General features: G+C 38.7%; 1 protein-coding gene across 5 annotated transcripts in view; it reads left to right on the forward strand.

Moving 5' to 3' along the window:
- The window catches only part of SPECC1 (sperm antigen with calponin homology and coiled-coil domains 1), a 274574-nt gene extending 258310 nt beyond the window's left edge, over nucleotides 1-16264 (forward strand). For all 5 annotated transcript variants that reach the window (XM_079131656.1, XM_079131658.1, XM_079131657.1 and 2 more), the window contains 2 exons: nucleotides 3687-3746; nucleotides 12736-16264. In XM_079131656.1, coding sequence (XP_078987782.1) covers nucleotides 3687-3746; nucleotides 12736-12825 — 150 coding nt within the window. In that variant the 3' untranslated portion in view covers nucleotides 12826-16264. The remainder of the gene's footprint in view (nucleotides 1-3686; nucleotides 3747-12735) is intronic.
- Nucleotides 16265-17029: the final 765 nt, after the last annotated feature.

Genomic DNA, 17029 nt, shown 5'->3' on the forward strand with positions numbered 1-17029 from the left:
CGCCCCCTAGCCAGGCTGGTGACGGTTATTATGGGTTGAGTATTTAGACTGTCATATCTGGAAGGTCTCAGGCCTACCTACACCCTCTTTCCCAGGGCAGACATTGAAGGTCAGCCTCACCCTGTCCCCACCTTGTTGGCAGAGGCCAAACTGAAGCTTGCAGACAAATGAGTTCCCACCCCCAGCTTCTTAAAGGACTTACCCTCTTATGCTTCTGTCAGAGTCTGCTGCACAGTGCCTGTGACAATGTTCCAGGGAAAGAGCATTAGGGTAGTGATGCCTGGTCACTCCGGTCCTGCTGCTGCCAAAATAAATAAGTCATTTTTGTGAATCAAAAAATATTCCTCTCTGTAATATTCCATGTTGTATTTCAGAGCATTTTGAGACAGTTTTCCAGTATGGACTATTCCATGTTCAATATCTGCCAAGAAAACACAGTTGGCTTCATGCAAACCACTCTAGAGGGCCTTGAGAATTCCCTGTAAAATCTTTGGTTAGAAATGCCTTCACCTAGCCAGGTGCAGTGGCACACACCTGTAATCCCAGTGGCTCAGGAGACTGAGGCAGGAGGATCAAGAGTTCAAAGCCAGCCTCAGCAATTGAGACCCTGTCTCTAATTAAAATATTTAAAAAGGGCTGGGGATGTGGCTCAGTGGTTGAGTGACCCTCAGTTCAATCTCCAGTGCCAAAAAAAAAAAAAAAATAGAAACGCCTTCACCTTAGACCTTACTAGTGATCCAAGAACACAAATAAAAAAATGAAATATCTTATTAAGCCTGACACATTTGGCAGAGCCTTTTGGAAGTCCTAATATGTCCAGGTAAGGGTTCCAAAAATGGGCACTATTGCTAGAACAGGAAATTGGTATAACATTTTAGAGCAATTTGACAGTACATCTTAAAAGCCATAAAAATGTTTGTATCTTGACTTCCAGGAATGATGGTTGCCTAAAAACAGAATTACAGAGCCCCTTACTATCTCAACCAAAAGAACTTTACAGTAAGGACAAAGACCTCATTAGTACCAACATAGGAGAGTGCTTCCACAGGTTTGGGCTGCATTGAAGGTGGGAACCAGTGCACAGTGCCACACTTGGCAGAACAGTGTTATGGAAGCGAGTATGAGATTTCCTGTCTAACCGATAAATTCCTCTTAATTTCAAGGAAGAGGGTTGGCATCTTGGGCAAGATCACAGTTTCTCAAAGCCACCAGCTGGAAGAATCGTATATAGCCACATCTTTCTGGGTCTTCTCTCTCACTGGGTTTCTTGATCAGAGTTGGTTTTAGCCTCTGGGCAAACCCTTTAGTCTCAGGCAAAGTAAAACTATGGGGGAATGGAATAGAATATAAAATTATGTATAAAATCTTTTTTTTTTTCAAGTACTAGGGATGGAAGTCAGGGGTGCTTTACCACTAAGCTATATCCCCATCCCTTTTTATTTTATTTTAAGTCGGGGTCTTATTATGTTGCCCAGACTGGCCTTTAACTCCTAGACTCGAGCCATCTTTCTGCTTTAGCCTCCCATGTACGTGGGACTACAGGTGTGTACTACCAAATGTGGCTATGTATAATATCTAAGTATATGAATTTCTACCAAAGAACATAAAACAACCAGGCATAGTCGCACATGCCTGTAATCCCAGCCACATGGAAGGCTGAGGTAGAAGGAGTACAAGTTTGAGGCCAACTTCAGCAACTTAATGAGACCATGTCTCTAAAATAAAAAGAGCTGAAGATATAGCTTAGTGGTAGAGTGCCTGCCTACCACGTGTAAACTCTTTAAGTTCAATCCCAAGCACTGCGAAAAAAGAAAATTAAAAAAGAAAACATGACTAAGTAGTGAAACATTTTTCTCTCAATAATATTTAATATACCAATTTTAAACTTTAATAAATCCTAATGGCTTTGAAATGAATTATGGAGGTTTAGAAGCATGACCAAATGATTCCTACGTTCATCTCTCCAAAGAAACATCAGAGAATATCCAGAGTTTTAGGAAGACACTAAAAGCTAGGACTGAGTGATTATGGAGCAGCACTATTAATTTTTTTAGGAAAAATTATTTTCAATGTAGAATTTTCTGTCCAAACTATTAACCAAGTATGGTGGTAAAAAAGACATTTTCACATGTGTTTGCATCCAGAAAATGTTTTTCCCCCACATTCTTTCTTTAGAAGAAAACCTAAGAATGTACTCTAGTAAGACTAGGGTGTAATCCAAAAATTGATCTGAGGTTCTAGAGGGCTCTGGGCTAAAGGATTTTTCGAATGATATGTTTAAGAGCTTGAGTGTATGTAAAAGGAGAAAATGAGAAGCTATGTAGAGAAGTCCCCGTCTAAGAGGCAGCACCTCCTTGTTAGACTGGAAAGTCGGGCCACAAGGAGAATATTGTAAATTAAGCTTTTGTCAAAATGAGTAAGAAACCAGATGATAAAGAGACACAAAGTTCTTCTCCCACTAAGAAAAGTCCAAGATAAGCAGAAACTGTAGGAAAAAAACAAACTTTTGAAGAAAGGTCAGATCCAAATCTGGAGCAGACTAAAATTGTGGTATGATTTGAGCAGTGGATAGAGTAATGAAAAGGAAAATCCTTTTGAAAAAATTTGTTCTTGTTGTTTGTTGTTATTGTTCTGGGGATTGAATCCAAAGGCATTTTACCACTGATGTACATAGCAAGTCCTTTTTTATATGATTTTTTATTTTGAAACAGGGTCTCCCTAAGTTGCTGAGGGTCTTGCTAAGTTACCAGGGCTGTCCTTGAACTTGAGATCCTCCTGCCTGAGCCTTCTGAGTTTCTGGGATTACAGGCATGTGCCACCACACCCAACTTGAAACAATGTCTTGAGTGGCAGAGGATCATAACTTTGGAACTATGGAGAAGGACGTGTAATCGTAGCTCACTTTAATGTTTGTTGTTTTCAGCTTTCAGAATCATGGTAAAGAGCACAGAAGACTTAGATGTGCTGTTAGAAAAGGAAGCAGATATTCTAAGTTTTAACAAGTTAAATGTAAGACTAGACAAGGTGGAGGGAATATAGGGAGACTACTCTTTGTCATATAAAGTGGAGTCAGGGAGCTCTGCCCATGATCAATGGAACAAGAAATTTAAGGATATTATTAAAAATTACAAGCATAACTAATAACAGTAAAGGAATTAAAATTATCTGTTTGCCTAAAATGAAGAGAGAGATGCATAGTACCTAAGACTTTCTTTTTGTCTTGTAAGGAAGTCAGTACAGAAAACCACCATTTTAGAATATGTAAGCCTATTACAGAGATATCAAGAAGAAATAAAGAAATTAAAAAATGGTCTTCCAATGACCAGGATGTAGAGAGGGAACAGTTTTTCTTTTGATTATATTTTACTATGCATAAATGTAACTTTTAATTTTCTTTGATATAGCAGCATGATTATTTGTTATATAACAGAATGTGTCATAAATCTTGACAAAACTTAAAATTTCCTAAGTAACAAAAATTTATCTTTGATAGGTGTCAATAATGTTATTTTCAGTGCAATTAGAACATGTTAATCTTTAAACTGAGACCTTTGTTTGTATATTTAACTTACTATTATTTGTCTTATTGTAAATAATCTACAGGGGAGTGTCAACTGATGTTCTTTTGTAGCAAAAGCTACTTTTTTTTAATTGATGATTTCAGTCTCTCTGTCTTTTTAATCTAGAAAAGGAATCTCTTATTGGCATTTGAAGCAGCTGAAAGTGTAGGAATCAAACCCAGCCTGGTAAGTATCCTATTTGGTATCATTTTTTTACTTTATTCTACCCCTATGAGAAAGAACTTTATGCCATTTACTAGACGCTTTCATATAGAATACTGAAATCTGTTTGCAGAAGATCTGTTACTCATGATCCCTGAGTCATCCAATTGGTCTGATCACATATGGTTTAGAGTTTTTTCATTAAGTTTTCACGTGGATAAATTTCAATTCTGGGAATACAGTGGGCTAAATTATCATTAAAGCACTCTTGTTCAAATCACCTAGAAATCCAAATGAAATATCATTTTTTAAAATGTTGATACATAGCTGAGCTCTCAGAAAAGAATAGAAAATAATCAGATGCCAGAAATTAAAACGAAAAAATAAATAAATAAACAGAGCCATAAGGCATGACCTGAGACCACAGCAATCCCAGGGGGCAGAGATGGGATTAGTGATATAGGGCTTATAATAAGTAGAAACCTAATAGGCCCTCCTGGCTATAGGCTTTATTTAATGCCCTCACAGTGACAAGAGACAAGTACCCATAAACAAATCACTGGTACTGAGATCCCTGTATAAAACCAAGGCTCACAGCATACTCCTCTTCGTAGTGAAAGCAGAAATTTTAAAAGCTACACCTGCATCATTCAGAAAGGTGATGAGGAAGTTTTATCTCTACCTTGGATATTTTTTGGGAGGCGGGAATCTCTTGTAAGCAAAAAAAGGGCCAGATTACGTTTGGAGTCCAATTTTGTATCTGTGCTGCATGAAGCCCTTGACTTCTACTCTTTGATGCAGGAAGCTCCTGGTAATACAATGGCTGCTAGAAATAGGCTCACAAGTCAGAATTCCACATCATCCATATCACTCAAGAAAGTTACCAGCTATGTCAGCAGTTGTACAATAAGCAAGAGGATTATCTACCAGACTGGATATAATAATGAGAGACTTTACATCGACATTTAAATATAATAAAGAGACAAAAGAAGAAATAGAAACAGTAAGGAAGGACCTTGATACTATTAAAAAGAGATTTGGAAAAATAATCAGGAAAAGCTTCTACAAATGAAAATTTGGAATTAAAAATGATGACATGAATTGCCAAACTGATTAGATTCAGCAAACAAACTATTAAACTGGAAAATAAATATAAGGAGATTACTAAGAATAGAAAACATTTAAAAATGGAAAACATAATAAGGGGCTTTATATCAGTATGCATTCAGCTTCAAGAAATGGAAAACCCAACTAACAGTTGCTTGAAATCATAAAGAATTCTTTTTATTTTAATGAGAAGTTCAAAAGTAGTTAGTTCACTGCTCAGTGTTTTAATCAAAGATAGAGAATGTCTCTTCTCCACACTCTACAATATATCTGTTGGCTTTTTTTTTTTTTTTTGTGGTGCTAGGGATCGAACCCAGGACCTTGTGTTTGTGAGGCAAGCACTCTACCAACTGAGCTATATCCCCAGCCCTATCTGTTGACTTTTTGTTCCCATATTTCTCTCTGGTTTAATGTGACTGCCAAACTCCAAACATTATTCCCACCTGCAGGGAAGGGAGAAGAGGGAAGAAACAGAGTAAATCCTTTATACCTTTCTCCTTTGACAAGGAAAGCAAAGGCTTCCTAGGGTCCCTCCAGTTCACTGGCAGTACTGTTACACAACCACCCTGACTACAAGGGCTTTTGAAAAAGTCAGCATATAACATTTTTCCAGCCTCTTTAGAGGGAATCCTACAAGGGAAATAGAGGTTGGGAATGACTGTTAGATTAACTAACTAGTACTATGTGTCACAGAGCGTAAGAGACATGGAAGATAAAATCAGTCTATTTCCATGTCCTATGTCCAGTGGAAATTCCTGAAGAAGAGAATAAAAATAATGGAATAGAGACAATATTTGAACATTAGGTACCTGAAAATTTTCCAGAATGATGAAGACAAGAGACCATGATTCTTAAAGAGTCTCAACCAGGATAAAATATTGTAATGAAACTATAGTAAATACAAAGACAAGACTGATCATCTATAAAGAAAAAAAAAATTCCAGCTAACAAGTAATGAAAGACAACCCACTAGAAAATTATCAAAATGTAGAATATGGAACTCACAAAAGAGGATCATGAATTGCCTTATTTAAGATGTTCAGTCTCATTAGTTATCAGGAAAATCTAAGCTGTCATAACAGTGAAATACAATTTCATAACACTTGGCAGACAGGAGGAATCCAAGAAATGAAAAAGTGCAAGTACAGCTATCATAGAAATCTTAGTAATATGAACAGTGTTATACAAATTGGAAACAGAGAAATTTCCAGATAAATACCAAAATATTTCTAAAAATGTTAAATCCAAATATTTCTCCAAAACATATTCAAAAATAGAACTTTAACCATTAAAGAAATTGAATTCATACTTTAAAATGTAGTCATAGACACACAAATAAGAGTCCCAGTGAGCCCAAATTCCTTTAAACCTTTAAGAAGACAAATGTCCATATCATGTACATTTAAGTCCAGAGAAATTGAAAGGGAGTGAGGGCCCCTACACATCTGACCATAATGAAGTGAGAGGGATCTGATTTATACTGTATTTGGAAACAGTGGAACAACCAACAAGTACGAATTAATAAGTGCAAACACTTTAAAAGGACCAGAAATAATGAGAACTTGTTAGGAAATTATATTATACAGAGAATATTTTTTTCTAGTATTGTATTTAATATTTGCTTCTTTTTAAATTTGCCATTTTTTCATAATTTTCACCTATGCACTGTAGAAGTTAGTGAGCTGGGACATAAATAATTTTGTTGACCCAGTTGTCAGAGCCAGCAGTTTCATTTGCATAGACAGTAGTAAGCTGCTGCTGACATGATAACTAATCCTGAAAGCATTCAGTAATGTTTGTAAGCAATTTAACCAGTTTATACAGAAAAAAGAAATTTCTTATATTCTTAATTTGATTTTAAATATGTTATGGTGCTAGGGATTTAACTCAGGGCCTTCAGCATGCTGGACACACATCTACCACTGAGCTACATTCACAGCCTCTGCTTTCCAGTATCTTGATTTGGACTGAAAAGCCAGTATTGTGTTGTTATACTCAGCATCATTACCACAGTCCCAGAGCAGAAGCCCAACTCTGGGATCCCAACAGATTAGATTCAGGCACTTATCCTCCCTCCAAAAAAAAAAAATCAAACAGGTAAAGAAGTCAGTGGAGAAACAAAAAGAGAACTTCCATTTCAGTGTGGCCACACTGGGAAGACAGATCTTAGGGCTGGCTTTAGGGAATCAATAGCTACCTAGAAGTTGTGGGAGAACAAAGGTAATCCCAGTTAGGTTGCAGTCTGGTTGATCATGATCTTGGGCCTTGTCATCTAAAATCTTATTGGTCTCAAGGAAATTGCCATTGACTATTTAGGGAACAGTCTCATTTAGTTCTCAGAATGTTTATCAGCCCCTGTGATCTTGGAATTTAAAATAAACTGAGGGAAAGAACAACTCGGAAAAGGACAGATCAGAGAGAAGCAAAATGAAGTCAGGTTAATGAGTAGATGCTCCTTCTACACTTTTAAAACTACACCCAATCAGAAGTGATGATGATAATTAATCCCATCTTTGATGAAGTTCTATTGTTAGATTAGGCAGGAAAATTTTTCATATATACTCATATATTTAAATACAGCCGAGTTTCTGGGTATCCAGATTAGCAAGGACGAGCTCTTTAAGAAGTAAAGTTCTAGAGTGTCCCCCAGATTTTAGACAGCATTCCTTCCCAGCCACTATGTAATGAGTTTTATCTTGCCACATCACATAGGTGAGCAACTCCTTACAGAAAGCACTGGGTAAGAGAGGATATGTGGCATCATTGTCATTACCACAGAAATGACTGTAACATGTGTCCTCAGGGTGGCTTGGTGAGGGGCTGTTTCATTGTTCATTTAGTCCATGAGGACTGTTGCTCACCAAATGAGCCAGAGCAGCCAACAGGACAGTCACACAGATCATGTTTTTCAGGACCCCAGTGCAGTAATGTCGTCCCAACTCAGGATTTAAAGTATACCTTAGGCATGACTGAGTCTACTCTGGTGTAAACTTTATGTGTGCTTCAATAGTTACTTTGAGCTTAATGAGGCGCACACACACACACACAATTTTTCTCGTATTTACTATGTACCACACACCATTCTGGGATTTTTCCATGTATTGACCCCCAAACCCTCACAAAAGTCCTGTGAGGTCAATACACTGTGCAGGTGGGATAGGAGCACATGCAGTTAATAAAAGATCACACAGCTAATGAGTAGGCAAGAATTAGAGCCAGGCAGGTGGACTCTAGAGCCAGCGCTCATCACCACTAGGTAACCCTGCTTCTGTGACAGCCCTATCTACCTTTTGGGCACTTTTTAAAGCACAATTTATTCATCGTTCAATATCCCCATGTCCTATTATATGATGATTCACTCATCTGATTATATGGCATATATCCATTCCCTCCACCCCCACAAGACTATAACCTCCCAAGAGCAAGAAGCCTTCTTTTTTTTCCAATTGCCTTTTCAAACATTTAGTATAATCATTTAAGCCAATAAATAATATCAGTTATGTTTTACTGTGGTAAAATACACATAAGCTTTACCATTTTAGCCATTTTTAAACCTCTTAAAAATTCACATGTTTTGGGCTGGGGTTGTGCTCAGTGGCGGAGTGCTTGCCTAGCACATATGAGGTACTGGGTTCAATCCTTAGCACCACATAAAAATAAACAAATAAAGGCGTGCTGTCCCATCTATAACTACAAAGAAATTTTTTAAATTTTTTTTAATATTCACATTTTTAAGTACATTCTGTATATTCAGTATATTCACACTGTTGTGCGACCATCACATCCCCTCCATCTCTTTTCATCTCATAAAACTGAAACCCTGTGCCTGTTAAACTTCAGCTCCCCATTCTTCCACCCCAACCCGGCAAGCACCATTCTATTTTCTGTTTCTACGAATTTACCTTTCTCAGGTGCCTTATGTAAGTGGTATTTGTCATACAATCCATTTGTCATACAGTATTTGTCCTTCCAGCTTGTTTACTTAAAATAGTATAATGTCCTCAGAGTTCACCCATGTTTAGCATATGTTCAAATTTCCTTCCTTTTAAAGGCTGAATATATGATCCACACCTTTGTTCATCCATTCATCCCTTGGACACCAGGGTTGTTTCCAGGTTTCACTATTGTGAATAGTACTTCCATGGACATGGGTGTAATAATACCTTCTCTTTGTTATTAACTAAGTTAAAAAGTTCTTAGAACAATTCCAGGTTATAGATTGTAATTAACAACTATATGCTATTGAATGAATGAAATAGGAAACTTTAGTACATTTATAATGTTAATTATAAGTTCATCAACACCAAAGTATTGAGGAAAATCATAGTCATTATTTTTCAAATCAAGTTCACTTTCATTCTGACTGGAACCTTTTTCTCTTATTTGTTTTGTATTCAGCATTCCATGAGTTAGATTTTTATCCCATGGGAAACCATCCCATAGCATCCACCTCATTGAAAAATCATTTCTTTGTATCAGGACTGATGTATCAATTGTAAAGGGTACTTAATCTCTGTATCTTAAAATCAGAATCAGCTTTATATGAATAGTAGAAGTTTTCTTCTTGCCAGATTAATGTTGTAAAAGATTCTGAAAGACAAATGGCAGCCTGTCAAAGCAGATTGTGAAAAGGAAGGGGCCTGTTCTTGATCTGGTTGGTAATTATACATAATATTTGCTTTGTAATAACCCATTAAATTATAAATTAATATTTCATATTAATCACAATGAAAAATATTACTTAAAAGGTTATAAATAATTATAAATATCTAGAGGGATTCTACAGTCATTTTGCTTCACATGTTTCTTTAAATTTTTGTATCATTAGTTGAAAAAAAAAAAAATCCAGTTAAAACCTCCTAGACCTTGTATCATGGGATCTGGCCTTTGTAAGACAGATGACTTCAAACCCTAACATTGGATCATGTTCAGAAAAAGACCTTAGGCCCATTAAATGGCCAAATGAGTATAACTATATATTTCCTGGCAAAACAAAAAATATATATGACACTATTATAATTATTCACTTGAAGCTTTATTTTGTCTAGATACACAGAGATGCAGGAATTTCACTAAATTCACCTTTTATCTTGAGTGGATAGACCTTTAGCAAAAATTCCTCTGAGAGGCCTGCATTAGCATTAAGTTGAAGGATGTGAGATCCTCTTCTAGATTAAATGCTACCTGGAGACGCTCTCCATTATCTATTCAAAAAATTGCCTAAGGTATCCATCCCACTGTCAAGCACTGCCCCACCCTGTTCAGCTTTGGCATCCACTGGCTGCTTTCCTGTGTGTTTGCTATTTCTTGTGTGGAAAATTACTGGGCAAATTAATATCTTTAGTACTGAGAATTGAACACAAGGGCACTCTACCACTGAGTGACATCCCCAGCCTTTTATTTTAAAGCTTTTTGAAATTAGGCTGCTAAATTGCCCAGGCTAACCTTGAACTTGCAATCTTTTGATCACTGGAATTACAGTCTCACACCACCACACCCAACTGATTTTTTATTGTAGTGGTTTTAGTTTTAAAATGTGAGTTCAAAAGAGTTTTTGTTTTTTGTTTTTTTTGCTTCTGTATCCTCACCAACTTTTGGTACTGCCATGTTTTTAGATTTTAGCCATTCTTATAGGTATATAAAAGTTCCTTGCCAAGTATATAATGCCTATAATCCCAGCTGCTTGGGAAACTGAGGCAAGAGACTGCAAGTTCAAGGCCATTCTCAGCAATTTAGTGTTTTTTTTTTTTTTTTTTTTTTTTGGTGCTGGGGATCGAACCCAGGGCCTTGTGCTTACAAGGCAAGCACTCTACCGACTGAGCTATCTCCCCAGCCCCTAGTGATCTTATCTTAAAAGAAAAAATAAAAAGGACTGGGGATATAGCCAGTGTAGAGCACCCCTGGGTTCAGTCTCCAGTAAGGAATAGGGGAGTATCTTGTTGTTTTAAATGGCATTTCTCTACTATTATGTTGAACTTTTTTCCACATGCTATTTACCAGCCATATATCTTCTTTGGTCTAGTGTCTATTCAAATATTTTGCCCATTTCCAAATCAGATTGTTTTCTTATTGTTGGATTTAATTTTTTTTTAATATTCTAGGTAAAAGTCCTTTGTCATATATGATTTTCAGCTACTTTTTCCCAGTCTACAACTTTTAATTCTCTTAGCAGTATCTTTCTCAGAGCAGTTTTTAATTTTTATAAAGTCCAGTTTATCAAATTTTTTTTTGTTTTTTTTTTGGTTTTTTTTTTTTTTGCGGTACTGGGGATTGAACTCAGGGCCTTGTGCTTGTGAGGCAAACACTCCACCAGCTGAGCTATCTCCCCAGCAAATTTTTTTCTTTCTTGATCATGTTTTTGGTTTTGTTTTTTTCTGTCACTGAGGATTGAACTCAGGGACACTCTTAACCCTGAGTTACATCTCCAGCCCCTTTTTATTTTCTGAGACAAAGGCTCACTAAGTTGCCAAGGCTGGTCTCAAACTGTGAGTCTCCTGCCTCAGCTTCTCGAGTAGCTGGGATTTTACAGTTATGCTCCACCATGCCCAGCTGGAAAGATACTTTTTGATCCTTGTAATCTGGGGATTTTGTTCTTTCTTTTAAAATTGTTCTAGGCATATCTGTGTACATTGTTCCAGTTGTTCCTTTTCGACCTCTTCCCAATGAATGATGATACAAATGATAATTTTTAGCATAACCAGGAAGCAAAGTGGGTAAAATATATTTAGATGTTGTTGAGTCGGAAGATAAATGACTCTTTAACAGCCTCAGCTAGCTGTGTCACCACCCAGGAACAGATGTGCTCAGTTCAGCCTTATTTTTTCCATTGCATCTTTGCTTCTGGCTTTCCATCAAGGTTCTTTCCTATTGTTCTCCTGTGACCACAAAAGAATACAAATTCAAACCCAGAGTTAATTATTAAACAAGTCCAGTGACACAAATTTTCAAAACGTTTGACTGAGTGTACTGCAGGATGCCCAGCCCTCTTACCTCTTACTTGATAGCCTCTGTATTAGCTTGCTCATTGAAAAATTAGCAAAAATAAATAAATGAAATTTTTAAAATGAGGAATAAGTTAGCAAAAGTAAATACATAAATGCAAGAAATTTACTAAATTGATGCAATAAACAACAACAACAAAACCCACACATGAAATGGTAATACTTAATGCTAGCAAAATAAATGGTTTAAATTGACTCAGCTCTATTCTTAGGAATTTCTCTTAAGTAACTAATTCAACAGAAGGAAACACTCCTGCCCAGAGATGCTTATTGTAAAGTCGGGAACAGCGAAGAAGTGAACGTAAACTACACGTCTTGTCAACTGTGGACAGCAGTCCTCTTAGACAGGGTGCATCCACCACAGTGGGAGCCAGCAAAACAAGTTTGGGGAATGGCATACGGAAAAGTCCAGTGAAGAAGCAGAGAGTACATGGTAGCATGTCCACTGCAATGGATGCCTAGAAAGTTAGAGACTAATTTACTTATATTTGCCTGTAATTAAGGAAAGTAGAAACCATTTTCTTTTTTTTTTTTATTTCAAATTATTTAATAGTATATGAGAGCACCCCATAACTAACAAAGCAAGAAACCATTTTCTGATAGCAAAATTATGACTGAGATTATCTGTTTGAAAAACTTTCTTAATGCTGTCATGTTTGAAAACAAAAGCAATGAGAGGTCATGCCTTGCGTTTTTTTAAAAGGGAATAAATAAGATCCTGAATAAATAGGATGAAAAGTCTTTTTTAACTTGGCACATTTAGCACCGTCCATTTGCCTACATCTTTGTTTGTGTAGGTGGAGAGTTTTTAGGCAGTAAAAGCCATGAGCTAGATATGAGTCCCTCAGTGGGAAGGGGTCTGTGATGTTCCCCTTGTGACTTGTCCCCTTTCATTTTCCCTGCAGGAGCTCAGTGAGATGCTGTACACTGACCGGCCTGACTGGCAGAGTGTGATGCAGTATGTGGCCCAGATCTACAAGTACTTTGAGACGTAAACCCCAGGGCCCAAAAGCAGCAGCTGCCACCCTACTCCTGGAAGCTCCTGGTTCCCACCAATCTTGCTCTGACTACCACCCAGCCTCCTGGATTTCTAAGAAAGGCTCAAATCAAGTGGACCAACACTCAAAGAAGAAACAGAGCTGGATTCTACAGTGTCCCTATTGCAAATGCAGATGCGTTTGGAATATAAGTTGGGGAATCTTTACTCTTCCATGGGAAGTTTCTAAAGAGGATGGCCTTTTTCCAAACCAAGATCCCACAGGCACATTTCTGTGAGACAGAACCCAGAATATCACCAATCCCATTTGGTGACTTGATGCATAATCTGCACAGAGATTTATGATGTACAACACCTTCAAACCAGTCTTTTTTTTTTTTTTTTTTTTTAACTTAAAAACCCTGGCTTTTGCCTTTATAGACACTGCCCTTCTCAACCTCCCCACAAAACACCACCACCCCAAAGAAACATAAGAAACTTTTGCTTCAAAGCAACTTTGGAAACACATTGGCCCTGTAGAACTCAACTATTTGAGTCTTTGATATGCAAAGGAGCCTGCAGTGCCTTGCTGAAGGTCCCCCTGAGGTGTCTCACAGCAGGAAGTGTGTGCAGTGGATGGTTTACAGACTGAAAGGGAAACCACAGTCATTGTCCACAGCACCTTCTATCCCATTTATTCATGCTCCTATTCATACCCACACATTTGTCACATGCAAAGAACTTGACAGGGTCACTTGTGTGTTTGAAATGTTATGTGTGTGAAATGTTGTGTCTGTTGTGGTCTTTACATTTTTGCACAGTTAGACAGGCTGAGGATGTATATTTCTCTGGACTCTGGACAGACAGCAAATCTAAACAATATTCCAACTCCAGGGGGACTTAGTCTTTGGGACTTCACTAGGTCTTTTGCATGACAAAAAGAAGCCCTTGTGGGTGGCAGTGATGGCTCCATGTATAACTGAACAGACAGAAATGCAGTTTCCCCTAATATCCTATTGGTTACCCTAAGTAAAGGCAGGGACCTCCCACGGTGCTCAGTTCAGGTCTGGTGGCTCTTTGGTTTTCTACTTGGGCAAATAAATGTGCATTCTATAGAAAAGGAGGGTACCATTCACACAGGCAGTCAAGGTAAATGCGTAAATGTCCATTACTTGCTGTTTTAAGTGCCAAATAGCTCTGTTAGTACCCCTCTGAAAGGGTGTCTTTACATTAATTCACCCAAAATTACAATTACTGCCATAATAATTTAAAGTGAATCCTGATTGCTGATCTGAGCCACTCATTCAGGGATAGGTTGCAGAGGCTGCAAGTTCATTCCCTGTCCTGGGAGTGGTATGGGCTCTTCCCCCTCCTCCAGGTTAGCCTTTCCTAGAGCTGACAGCTGGGCCCTGCTGGGCGGGGCCGTCCTTGAGTCTCAAACTGTGTGGGGCTGCAGCTTCTGCCTCCCAGTCTTGTCTGTGATTCTCAGCTGTGGCTCTGTAACCAGATCCCTTGAGGAGCTTCTAGAAACCACAGGCCCAACCTACCTGGATCTGTGAGTCAGAATATCTGGAATGGGAGCAGAGATATACCTAATGTACATTCAGAATCTTCTGGGACTCTGATGCACAGCCACAGAGGGGAGCGTACACCTCATTTGGTGACCCTGAAGCAGTGCAGCTCTGAGATCCCAAGCATTTGTTTGGGAATCAGCATTAATTATATAACTAGCCCCTTGTTTTCAAAAGGAAGCTTGAGATTCAGCTGTAACAGTTTTAACTTGCTCCTTCAGCTGAATGTATCCAAATGAAAGGCATTATTTGTGCTACTTCCTGTACCTGTATTAACATTGCAGCTGACATAACTGGTGCATCTTCATTATTTCCAAGCTTCTGCTTTGCCCACTGTCAGTGAAGAGATGTACTATCCCAAGTTGTTGGGCTGAGCTGTAGGTGGTTGTGTCTAAGCTGGGATTACCCCAGGGTTTTGTGTGGGACAAGCAGTTGAGGTCTTGGGTCAGGTGGTTAGCGCGATGGGCACTGTTTGCAGTGATGATGTGTAAAGGATTTCAAAGGAGCTCTGGGCCAAGCAGAGCTATGTGTAGTAATGCCGGATGCTTTGCGGTTTCCCTCCTTCCAGGAGGGGAGTGTACCAGCACCTCTCCAGTAGGAGCCCACGTTGCCCATGACTGGCCACACTCAACCCTTCTTATCAGTAAAGTAGAGGGGAAACGTCCTATGAAAGAAGAGCCACATGCAGTTTGTTCTTATAACTCAAAGAGGTTCCCTTACTGCTAGAGAGGGATTGGGAGAGTTCAGAGCACAAAACTGAATATGAAAAACTGGTAAACTCAGAAAATAAAGTAGCATCTTATGTTTTCTTTAGTTCTCAGCAAACTGTACTATTTCCAGTTGTCTGTCTTGATGATTTTAGAGGCCCTAATAGCCATGTTTCTTCCATCTCCTTCTCAGCTGTTACTTAGCTTAAAATTATTTGGTGGTTCTACAGAAAAAAATTTACTGTATAATTTTTATGTAACAGCTGCAAAATACAAAACTCTGAGAAGCCGTTTAAGATATAAAGAGATGTCTGCAGTTCTCTGCACTGAGTTGCTTCCTGGATTGCTTCTTAGCTGAGTGGTGGAAGGGCCTCTGTTCGCCAGGACAGCATTGTGAGGAACCTCTCCTCCTAGGCCGTTCAACACCTCAAAAACAATGTCAGTCTTCTGTTTTTGTCTTTCATTCTGTTGTTGATATGCAGCTTTTGTAGAAATCATCCAAAGTAGATGCCATGGGTAGAAGACAAAAATGTCCTGCTGGGCATGGTGGCATTCCCCAATAGTCCCAGCTACTTGGGAGGCTGACGCAAGAGGATAACTTGAGTCCTGAAGTTTGAGGCTAACCTAGATAATATAGCAACATAGCAAGACACCATTTCAGAAAAAGAAAAAAAGTGATTAGCCATCTCAGAGAACAGATATCTGCTGTGTTCTCTTCCCTACCACCAACAAATGTCAGTTCTCAATCTCTGCCTTCCCTCTTTCCCCCAGAAGGGATCGAGATGGAGAACTCGCTTCCTTAGAAACGAGCCCACCTGCCAAACCTAGAAGTTAGTCCTTACCATTCTACATTTTGAGGGCCATTTTGAGATGCAGTAAAAGATATAACCTCGCAGCCTTTCTTAAAAAGTATTTTTAATACTTTCTGCCCGTATTCACTGGCCATTTCAGTCCTCTGACCCAGGTTGGAGTTTTGCTGAACCCATAACATCCTGAGTAGCTCACTAATTTTAACTCCATTAGTTGAGTACGTTTGATACATCTGTGGCCTCATTTCTATAAAGAGCACATTAGATTGTACCAAGCACTGTCAGAACATGACATGCTAACATAGATGTATTAACATGAAAGTGTAAGATGTGTGACTGTAATATTTCTAATAAATATATTTTGTTCTGTCTGATTATTTTTCCCCAGTGACATTTATCATTCTTTCAAAACTGCCAAGCTTATATTGAGTCTACTTTCAAACCAGCATCCTGTATATATGCTCCTCATTGTATCTCAGTCCCAACTGCCGTTTCCAGGTATTCTAAGAACTTAACAAGGGACTGGCCCAGAGGGCTCCTCTGCTTCCTCCCATCCATAGTTGTCTTGCTGCAACACAGGCTCTTGTGCAGATCACCCTTCAGGCCCTCACTGGATGCTGCCAGGCTATGCAGATGTGCACATGATGTGCTTAGCATTAAACATGTGACCAAATGCCAACCAAGGCCCTGGAAACTATATACAAGGAGTGCTAAACAGGGAGTTGTACCAAGATAGAATAAACAAAGTGAATTTTAATTTTAAATGACACAGGATGCCAGGATCTACTGACACCAAGGCACTGTGTGTGCCAACTCAGCAGGTGACAAGTAGCTCTTCTGATGTCACCTGGAAGCCACCACTCAGTTTAGTGTCTTAGGCCACCAGCCCACCACTCAGGACAGGAGGAGCTTCCCGCTTAGAGCTGTCACTTCTCCCTCCTCCCTCCAGAGAAGTTCCACTGTCCCAGCCTTTTTCTCCTAGTGGCCTCTGCTGCTTCTCAAGACTAGCATCATCTGATAAGTGCTTATCAGCCAGCCAGCCAGAACAGCAGCCACCTTCCCTCTAGGGCTGTGGGGCAAAAGCAGAAACGGAAATCCCAAGTCTTGTTTGCTCAATATTTGATTACCTGTTCATC

This window comes from Sciurus vulgaris (genome assembly GCF_902686455.1).
Source record: "Sciurus vulgaris genome assembly, chromosome: 3".
Classification (NCBI taxonomy): Eukaryota; Metazoa; Chordata; class Mammalia; order Rodentia; family Sciuridae; genus Sciurus; species Sciurus vulgaris.